Genomic DNA, 10,578 nt, shown 5'->3' on the forward strand with positions numbered 1-10,578 from the left:
TAAAGTAATAATAAGCATACACTATGAACTGCATTAAACTTGGCATGGCTCATATCTCTAACTTCTAACTCTCGTTTTATTGGAAGTGAACGTCTTTGGCCATGAGTGTTTTATTAGTGTACATTTACACTGGACTGGAAGCATGTGGGCAGTAAACATGTGTCACCCTCTGCAGGAATGGTTTTCATTCCTTGAAAACCGGAACTGCAGAACTGTGAAGAGCATTCAACCCACACTTGACCACTCCCATTGCAATGTACATTAATAGGTCGGACTTGCTCCTACTTTATTCAGAGCTCACAGAAACAGAGAAAAGGTAAGGAAAACTTTCGATACTAATGAACATCTTAAAGCATTTAAGCAGTCTTTGTGACATGTAAGCTAGTCAAAGGAATATTTGCAGCACATGGGGTCTACGTGTACTTCATACTGCCTTAAGAAAAATAGCACAAAAATCTGGATATCTAATTATTATAATCACTGTCAGCACAGGGAGGTTATAAGACGGGAGTTTAGCAGGTTATTCTTTGAAATTAATGAATTTTAAGGACTGTTAGACTCGATTAGACTTGCATTAGACTGCAAGTAGATTAATGTTAGCTAGGGAAGTTTAGGTTTAATATGTTATGGAATTATTATTGCTAATATATTTAAAACAGAAGTCTTTTATAATTTTATAATATGGCCCACAATTAAGAGTGTAATATCTTTAGAAATAGATGAAATTTCCATACATTTTATCTGAAATAAAAGTATATGTACTGATAAGTATGTGTAGCTAAATATTATAGTGTAATTCGGGTAAAATATAGGTAAAATTGATTGTGTGTTTGAGTGTATGTAATGTGTTTTTGTTTGCTTTTTTTAACATTTTATTTTATTGCAAGAGCTCCCGTAATGTCGCTGTACTGCATTATATAGGTGCAATAAAGCCATCTTGCCAAGACTGTTTACTATGGACAAAGGTCGACCGGAATATCCTTTATTTACAGCTTCAGTTCTCGCAACATGTGCAATTAGGCTAAGATAGACAGACAAAGTAGGTTATCAACTCAATAAATTAATTTACGGTTTATCCATCCAGGAACAAGCACGTTCACATGAAAGAATTGGCATTGGAAGCATATGGCTGACCCCAAACATGGATGGATCTACTTGCGATCTATTTACAGACAAAAAAGGAAACTATGACTTTAGAAAATATGAAAATACAGGCTGAAAGCAAAACACAGATTATAGATGAAGCAGTGGTCTGAGTATCGGTACAAACACAACTCTGCACAATAGTCCCAGAAAGATATAGTGTTTTCAGGACTGTAGCATTAAAAGCACTGTATATGTGGTCGAAGCACTTTGGTCAGTCACACATAGAAAATTCAGGAAGGAAAAGAAAAGGTGGGGGAAAATAGCTTTGACCCAGATGAGCCTGTGTTATGAGAAATGCTTTATCTGTTTATAAAACTGCTTTAAGAGTGCTGACAGTGATGTTCCTGACGTGAGAACTGGATCAAAAGTGAAAGATAAAACCTGTAACACACACGTGCACACCCAGATACTCCAGACCAACAAACTAAGAACCTTTGCTTTTATAGAGGTGCTTATAAATGTTCTAGATTACAGGCTGTCTGGTTTGGCTGTGTGACAGGCAGGAGTCTGACTCAAATGTAGTACTCAAGCCTCCAGCCAGTGGACAGTGTTTATGCTGTGTTTCTGTTCTGCATTTTTCAAAAAGAAAAATGGAAAATGTGTCACGAGTTTTCATGAGTAAAGATAAAATACTTAATCTATGATACATATATTTGTCATTTATGTATAATTGCAAGATGGGCACGGACTAAACAGAATTTCTTTGACTTTCATGCTGTAAATGTTGTTTTTCATTTTTTATGTATACACATTAATATAATAAATACATATTGAATCATCAATACTCAGTAATTTTATATTTACAGGCTGTGTGTGCGATCTGAAAACATGCTATGATAAAACTGTTTTATGTATGGAAACAGTTTCATTACATAAAACATTTTTAAGAAATGTCTTCTTAAAAAATATAAAATATATAACTTTCGAAAAGTGTACACACAAGTGTTGTGTCAAAGATCCTAACACTTAAACCCATTATCATTTAATCTAACCCAGTGCTGTCAATTTTTTTCATGTTGTGTCTTTGGCTTATGTGTCCTTTTTTCACTTGTTTCTTCAGGCATGAATTTCTACAACCAGTCCAACCCCCAGGTGGTGGTCACCACCACTGCAATGAGTCAAAAGGCTGGGGAGTGGAGCACGGGCATCTGTGACTGCTGCTCTGATATGAACACCTGTAAGTGAACCCAGCAAACAGCTACAAACAGCAGGGATTTCTGCATCAACCACCTCCTCAGACTTTGGTTGCAGTTAGGTATCAGAGTGTCTGAAGCCAGGATATAAAACAGAGGTTATGCAAGAGATTGTTAAAGTAGAATTTATTAAAAACTGGGGTAAATTCATACAGATATGGCACATTTTCTTCAAGGTTGCTTTGGATATTGGTGTTTCCCCTGCATGCAGTGTCAGACAGCCAGTAAACATGGATGGTGCTGCGGTATGCCACTCCTGGACTGTTGCTGTGTGGTGTCCTGCTTACTTCGCAAGTCTGTCAGAGAGCGCTACAACATCCCTGTAAGTATGCGAGTGGAGGATAAGGTTATTGTATTTAGCTTAAATTAAGCTGACTACCTGTATGTACAAAGCCAACAAAAACAAAAGGTGCAAACATGACAGAGAGGGACAGGTCAGTTGGTTGTATTGTCATACAATCTATGGAGTGCAATTCATTATTACTTCACCCCAACATGTTTTTAAACTTCTGTTTTATGCATTTTTTAGCCACATAATATGAATTAAATCCTATATTCTTATATTGTCCTGCTGAGTGCAACTCCTTTCCTCCTCCTCATTTAGGATCTCTATGGTCGATGTAAAATTTCCATTACGGCTCTGATCTTGATTTAGAGACAAGGTGACAACTGAATAGGAAGCAGACTTTATCAAGCTGCTTGACCTTCACCATTCAGCTGTGCGTCTAGAAGACTGCTGTTAAAAATTCTAAATACATGAGAACCTCTCTTCCTCCCCTTCAATTTTCCTGTCCTGCAGGGCTCGTGCTGTGATGACTGCTGCAAAATATTTTGGTGTTATCACTGTGTCTGGTGCCAGATGAATCGTGAGCTGAAGATCAGGGAAAACCAGCACCCTGCTGCCTCGACGGTGGTCACCACGCAGGTCGTCCGTGGATAAGATGCAACCGTTTTTGTTGTGTGTTGAGTGAATATGACAGTTACCTTTTCAAACAGTATTAATTTTTCAGCACCACACAGTTTTGTCCTCAGCAATTTGTCTTTTATTTTAATTTAAGCTTGGATTTTATAGTTCTAGATTATATTTCAAAATGAGAAAATCTGAGTTCCGTTAGCATACTGGTTATTTATCATCTGGAAAACCTTTTAACTCTGTCCAATAAAATCTGTGTCATTTAACATGCTTGTTGTTATTCTAAACTTTTCAAGTTCAATTTAACCTGTATGAAAATAAATTATATAAAGACTTGGTGCATATGCAAAAACCAACTGATTCACATTCACAGATCCTTAAAACACAGAGTCGTGTCAGATCATGCACAGAAGCAGCACTTGGGCAATGTTTGGCCCCAGCAGGCTCCACTCCCTACAAATGATACATAAGTGACGTGCTACAAATTAATAATTAACCTGCTCGTCAGTGAGTACTGTTTTACTTTCCGGCTACATGTCAAGGCTACATGACAAATGATGGTTATCACACTATCAGTTTTATTATTAACAGCATCTTTATTTGCAATGAACTGGATTATTTGTTTTCTGCTCGAACCTGACTTGTAACACAGAGCAGAGCTGATTGAATCATACTTACAGTTTTTCACAGAAACAGGATGGGTGTTGGGATCGCTGTGACATATATGTGCTGCTTGACAACCGTCCGAGTAACTGTACTCCTCGCTACAAATCATCCCCCGAAACTAAGACTCCATTGATATAATAGTTTTCGAACTGAATTGAATTGACAGTTTTTGTTTGCTATCATGTGACAGCTTCTGTCTGAGTTTTGAACATGTATTTTTTTTTCGGGGGTTGAAGAAATTATGTTATGTCTGATTAATATTTAAACCTGCACCATGGCGTGTTCTCAGTTTGCTTGTTACTTGATGTTTTTTTTTATTAATAACTAAAAAAAATCAAAAAAACACTCTAAATAATAATGTACAACACAATCTTATAATGCGCTGGGAGCAGTGTTGGTCAAGTTACTTGAAAAAAGTAATCAGTAACTAATTACTGATTACTTCCCCAAAAAAGTAATCCCGTTACTTTACTGATTACTTATTTTCAAAAGTAATTAATTACTTAGTTACTTAGTTACTTTTAAAAAACATGATTTACAACCTGAATAGGTGATAAAGCGATAGATCTTTCAGCCCAATTCGACTTTTTCTGCATAATCCATCATACAAAATGTAATCAAATGGAAAAGTCTCTTTTTTTAAACTTGTTTTATCAGTTTTAATCTTTTAACTTTATGCATCAAGCAAAAATTTAATTATATGCAACATTCTCTGACTTGAATAAATTAGTTTAACATTTAAACCTATTTTCTGCACATTCCAGCACATAAAATAAAATATTTTTTGTGTTTACACTCACTCTTTCAAATAGATGCCAGTAAAACACAGCAGAAAATAAATAAAGTCAAAGACTAGAGGTCCTGTTGCTCTATTTTCACCTGTAAAGCAGGACTGCGGTAGGCGGAGGTTTACCCTGGTGCAGGTGTGCCGCGGTCAGTTGAAGAATCCGCGAGTTTCTCTGTGAGTTTCCCGTTACGTCATTGTGCACTCGATGCTTGCTTGGAAGTTTAGGGGTTTTTTTCGCTGTAAAAAGAAGTTTTCTTCCCACACACAATGGACGCTAATGTTTTTGTCACTTTTTGTGGAATCAAACTCAAAGTAAGGTCAGTACTTCCACGCTTTAAACGCTGCAGCTCATACTCTCTCCCACAATCGATATGTGATCCATTGTTGATCTGCACACAGCTGTTGTCACCAACGGCGCACTCGCTTACGTCACTGTCATGAGACATTCTTGCAAAAAAATCACGGTTTTAGTAACGCAGTAACGCAGGGTTACTACGGGAAAGTAATGGCAATCTAATTACCGATTTTGCAATAGTAATCCCTTACTTTACTCGTTACTTGAAAAAAATAATCAGAATATAGTAACGCGTTACAAGTAACGGGTTACAAGTAACGTGTTGCTGCCCATGTCTGGCTGGGAGTATGCTTGTGCTGAGAGGTCCCTGCCTCCTAGTAATTGTGTATTTAACCAGTGGACAGGTACGTTTATATATAATACACTGCAACTTACACAATTACAACTGTAACTATATGAACAGTGTATTTCTTATGCACATTTTAGACCCGGAGGAAGAATCGCTGATGACCTGGTGTTTATTTAGGAACATTAGCACGTCCTCTCTTCCTCTTTGGCTCCATGCCTCTTATTAAGTCGCAAATACTGAGCATAATTCTCCCAACCCTAGAGCACAAGTTGTCCCGACCTAGAACACAATTCTCCCAACCTAGGAGACCTTCGTGCGCTCACACATAGCCACAAAGTATCAGCGCCAGCAGTGGCTTTAACACTCGCTCCGCCACCTTCTAGCCTTGTGTCCCTTTAGTCCGCATCTGGATTACACAGTTGTGCACTAAAGGGAACACACATGTTCGTGTTCCTGGCTACTCGCTCGTTTGTATTTTCACACGCGGGTTTTGAAGCCGGCCGTGCACGCTGTTCTCTGATGTGCTGGCGCCCACTCTCTCAGTGCTCTCGTAGCTCCATAGTTTCCCAATGAATTCGGCAAAAGTCATTGCAAATTCACTTTGTGTGACATGATCCTGGCACTTCTTGCGAACCAGTGCTACACATTGCCCCTCGCTCAATGGCTCACCAGCATTTCTCAGGGCAGCGGTGGCGCCCTAGGTGGCAAAACACTTCACTTTCTCTAGGCAGTCTTAGCTACTCTGCGCCCATAACCTGTTAGCAGAGGTGAAAATACGCAGGAATTCTGGCGCGAATATCTAGACTGCTCCGAGGACAACTGTGGAGGAAATAAACACACAATAGCCACAATCCATTTTCTCACTTGAACTCATTCGCAAGAGAGAGAAGCTTTATTGACGATCACCAGCATATACATGAGCATCACATGTCAATCACAATGCATCTTATCCGCTATTTCCACCTCGCGTTATATACTCTCTGCAATAACGCACACGTTTTCTGCGTGTGTGCTATAATAAATAAAGATGTCCTTCTTACAGTTGAGAGTATATTTTTATCTGTGTCATCACTTTATGAAAACTCTGAAACTTAACAGACAAATTCTCGTGGGTAACTCTTCTTTTAAACCGAGCACACGGATAATGCTTGGACGTCCAACTCCATGCGTCTTTGCGTTCATCCTTCACACAGGGGGCAGGTCGACGGTGATCCTTCGAACTTGGCCATCTCTCTGTAACGTGAAAGTGATCCCAGGCAGCTGAATGGTCAGAGTCAGAGGTGGAAGCCTGGTCGTGACCGAATACAGAATTTGCCCGCAGGTGCAGAAAACTCTGCTGCTCAGCCAGTGGAGGAAATTCTTCATGTCAATGTGAGCGCGCACCGCGCTGTCACTGAATCGATTCAGCCACGCGTTTGGGTATGACATCGTGGTTTCACACCAGTGAGGCTGTGCTGCCAGCAGTTTGTCCGAGGGTGTAATGCTTGCAGGAGCTGAGTGGATTTGTTTTCAAGCCGGCTCTGACACTTCTTCCTCACAGGACTTCTGTCTAGTGAATAATGAAGGATGTTACAGTTTTTTCTGAATGCTTAAACCCTAACTGTGATTCCTGTAGCACAATCTCTAAAACTATTCACTGAGGAGACAAATCCCCCGACCTGGAGCATAATTCTCCCAACCCAGAGCACAAGTTGTCCCGACCTAGAACACAATTCTCCCAACCTAGGAGACAAATCCCCCGACCTGGAGCATAATTCTCCCAACCCAGAGCACAAGTTGTCCCGACCTAGAACACAATTCTCCCAACCTAGGAGACAATTCTCCCGACCTGGAGCATAATTCTCCCAACCCAGAGCACAATTGGCCCAACCTAAAACACAAGTTCCCCCGACCTAGAGCACAATTCTCCCAACCTAGGAGACAATTCCCCCGACCTGGAGCATAATTCTCCCAACCTAGAGCACAATTCTCCCAACCTATAAGCACAATTTTTCCAACCTAGAACACAATTCTCTCGAATTGGAGCACAACTCTCCATGCCTCTCATTAAGTCGCAAATACTGAGACTCATCTCTCGCACAAAATCCCCACCAAAAGCACAAATCCCATCAAAACTCAATCCCTTAGAAACCCTTGAATCAGGCATGGAGCAGTAACGTGTTGAATCAAGCGTCATTGATCACGTGTTTCAAGCCGGCCCTCACCACCCAACAGTTCAACGTCTGCGGAATTACGAACACGGATCAGCGCAGACACCTGGATCGTTCCTCTGCGTCGTACCGTCACCAGGTAAACTTCAGGTCTTTTTTTTTTTTTTGTCTAAAACAAAGTGTCAGCAGACACATAAAACGCAAAAGAAATACATCTCTAAAGACCAAATATTCACTCGTTTATTTCCAGTTTGTCTGTGGCGGCTCCTGAATAGCAAGTTGTCGGTGAGTTAATCTGTAACACGAGTTAATCTGTAACTCTGCTCTTTGAAGTGCTTTTGTGTGCTTTTTAACCGTGCTTCGTATTTCTGTCTGGCGGTATTTACTTAGTACACCTTGTGTAACTTGGCCCAGTTGAGTGTTGTGTTGTGGACTGTTTTAATCGTGATACTGGTGTCCGAGGTACCAGTGAGGGATCAAAACAGGAACTGCCTCATGAGGTTATGAGGATTCTGTGGATTATGATGTCCTCCTGCCACTTTTTCCTTCTGCATTAACCAGCGCATACTTTCTGTCCTTGTGATCAGTCTACCCCCATCTTCATTCTCTGTTTAAAAAAACAAAACAAAACCTTTTACTTGGGGTTCTTTATCAGCTGAGCTTTCAGCGATGACTGCTCTCATATGTTGGACACTCTTTTCAGTCATTTGCTCGAACACAAGAAAACCTGCAGGTTTTTTTTGTATAAGCATGAAAATGGTGTGGGGGGGAATCCCAACTTCAGTGCGACAAATGTTTTGGGAAAACCAAATTAAGTAAAAAAAAAAAAAAATCAGCTTCTCTGGAACTCTCGTTTCAGCTGGGATAGGTAGGTTCATGTTAAAGCTTGATTTTTTTTGCCCTGGTAAACGTAGACTGAACTTGGTTTTTTTTTTAGACCAGTGTTAATGATGAAACAAACAATTACAGCTCCTTTATACCTGCTGCATGAATACAATCTTTGCTTGGTAGTTTTCTTCCGCTGGTTTTCTTCCCACAGCTACGTAGGCACCAGGCTGACAGTAGGGACTCAAAAGTGGCTGTTTTCCCATCTATGCCCACTGAGTCTTTCTATAGGAAAGAAACAACTACATACCAATAGTACACAGAGGTTAAATGAGTGGAAACACAAATTTTCCACTACAAAAGCAAACTGTGTGTTTTTTCAAGAAAGGAAAAAACGTTTAAGATGTTTTGGAAATGCAGTTTGAAAAAACAGTTCTGTGGTTTTTAAACGGTCACGTGCAATTTCTGTGCCAAAAAGACCGCTGTAGGGCCTTAAACGCAGGAGTAATACTCCACTGAACATGTTACAGAAGCAACACTGCAGATAGTTATGTTCAAACCAGTCTTTCTCTGAAGCAGGTCGAAAAGGTGAGATGCAGGATGGGGGGAGTCTCTTGTGATCGGGATGTATAGATGTCTGCAACAGAAGGGTGTTTGCAGCTGATTATCTTCAAATTAGTTCATAGTCTGGATTGGGTTTCTCCTTACAGATGAGCTATGACCCCTTTAACCTTTCTCTACATGGCTCTTGTTTTTTCTGTCTATTTTCTTCAGGAATGGCCTACCAGCAGCCCACACAGGTGATGACAGTCATGGGCGGTAATCAACACCTGGGGAACTGGAGCACCGGCCTCTGTGATTGCTGTGCTGATGTGGGCACCTGTAAGTTAACCCAGCAAACTCTATGAACAGCAGTGATGTATATGAACACAGATATTTCACTTGTATATATTTTTCTTCGAGGTTGCTGTGCATATTGGTGTTTCCCCTGCATGCAGTGTCAGACAGCCAGTAAACATGGATGGTGCTGTGGCATGCCACTGCTGGACGTTTTCTGCGTGGTGTCCTGCTTACTTCGCAAGTCCGTCAGAGCGCGCTACAACATTCCTGTAAGTGTGAGAGTGGAGGATGGATAAAGTTATTGTAGCTAGCTAAAATTAAACTAAAAACTAAAATGAAGAGTGAAAACTATTTTATTTGACTTCAGTAAATTACTTAGTATCATATTTTTTTGTATTCCTGTAAAAACCCAACTTGTTACCCTCTTCTTTCTCTAGTGCACCTATACTTTAAGTATTTGTATGTAAATATAATTACAGTGTCATATAAATAAAAACGATCTAAATTCCATTTAATTACACGAGTTACAACATTAACTCTGCTGATCGATCCCGTTACTCTCTCCTCTTCTTCCTCTTCCTGTTCTCTGTCCTGCAGGGCTCGTGCTGTGATGACTGCTGCAAGATACTTTGGTGTTACCCGTGTGTTTGGTGCCAGATGAATCGTGAGCTGAAGATCAGGGAAAACCAGCACCCTGCCACCTCGACGGTGGTCACCACGCAGGTGTTCCGTGAATAAGATGCAGCCATTTGAGCTGTGAATATGACAAAGTTATTAATTACAATTTTACAATGATGAAACGCATAGGAAAATATTACTTCTGTTTCTGCAGCACGAGGTGAAAATAGAAAATTTTGTCTTGTGTGGTTCATGCTCTGCAATATGTAATTGATTTATAGAATAAAGTCTGTTTTTTTTTTTAAACTTTAGATTACATTTTTAACATCAGATGTTTTGAGTTTTGTTAGCATACTGATGTATATCATCAGGAAATATATATGTATTTTTTTTAACCTTGTCCAATACAAACGATATCATTTAACATGCTTACTCTTATACCAATTGTGTCTAAGTTGAGTTTAACTTGTGCTAAAATAAAGACTATTCATATCCACCCACTATATGAAGGATTGTTGTACTACATTCCTTGAAATCTTCCACCATTTCTGAACACTTCAAAGACAAAACTCATTTAACAAATTTCAAATAAAATAGCCCACACTCCTGGAAACTGTCGTCGAAATTCTTGAAATTTGTTATATTGGTAATCATACGCGACACTGCTCCCAAGTCCACCATCATCAGGCATTTCTTTTTTACACCAGATTGGATCTCTGTGTCCTTGTGGCTCATCCGGAATGCGTACTCCTTGACACTTGACTAGTAAATGTTTCACGCATTGTCCCGTTGTTGT

The 10,578-nt window shown here is 39.8% G+C and overlaps 2 protein-coding genes across 3 annotated transcripts; both read left to right on the forward strand.

Annotated features, from left to right (window-relative positions):
• The first annotated feature begins 241 nt into the window (after window positions 1-241).
• Window positions 242-3,518, forward strand: LOC146714908 (placenta-specific gene 8 protein-like). The gene is made up of 4 exons (XM_085451250.1): window positions 242-316; window positions 2,207-2,323; window positions 2,516-2,661; window positions 3,139-3,518. The coding sequence occupies exons 2-4, from the start codon at window positions 2,209-2,211 to the stop codon at window positions 3,277-3,279; spliced, it is 402 nt and encodes a 133-aa protein (XP_085307376.1). The 5' UTR covers window positions 242-316; window positions 2,207-2,208; the 3' UTR covers window positions 3,280-3,518.
• Window positions 3,519-7,517: 3,999 nt separating this feature from the next.
• On the forward strand, window positions 7,518-10,285 carry LOC146714909 (placenta-specific gene 8 protein-like). Of its 2 annotated transcripts, XM_085451256.1 has the most exons (5): window positions 7,518-7,638; window positions 7,750-7,784; window positions 9,099-9,206; window positions 9,288-9,433; window positions 9,762-10,285. In XM_085451256.1, exons 3-5 carry the CDS (start codon window positions 9,101-9,103, stop codon window positions 9,900-9,902), a joined length of 393 nt encoding a protein of 130 aa, XP_085307382.1. In that variant the 5' UTR covers window positions 7,518-7,638; window positions 7,750-7,784; window positions 9,099-9,100; the 3' UTR covers window positions 9,903-10,285. The 2 variants fall into 2 exon arrangements, with proteins under 2 accessions (XP_085307382.1, XP_085307383.1); XM_085451257.1 differs by lacking the exon at window positions 7,750-7,784 and having other exon boundaries at window positions 7,519-7,638.
• The last annotated feature ends 293 nt before the right edge of the window (window positions 10,286-10,578 follow it).

Source organism: Copadichromis virginalis, linkage group LG3 (assembly GCF_057382275.1).
Source record: "Copadichromis virginalis isolate Kocher_CV1m ecotype Utaka linkage group LG3, C_Virginalis_male_GT1.1, whole genome shotgun sequence".
In the NCBI taxonomy this organism is placed as follows: Eukaryota; Metazoa; Chordata; class Actinopteri; order Cichliformes; family Cichlidae; genus Copadichromis; species Copadichromis virginalis.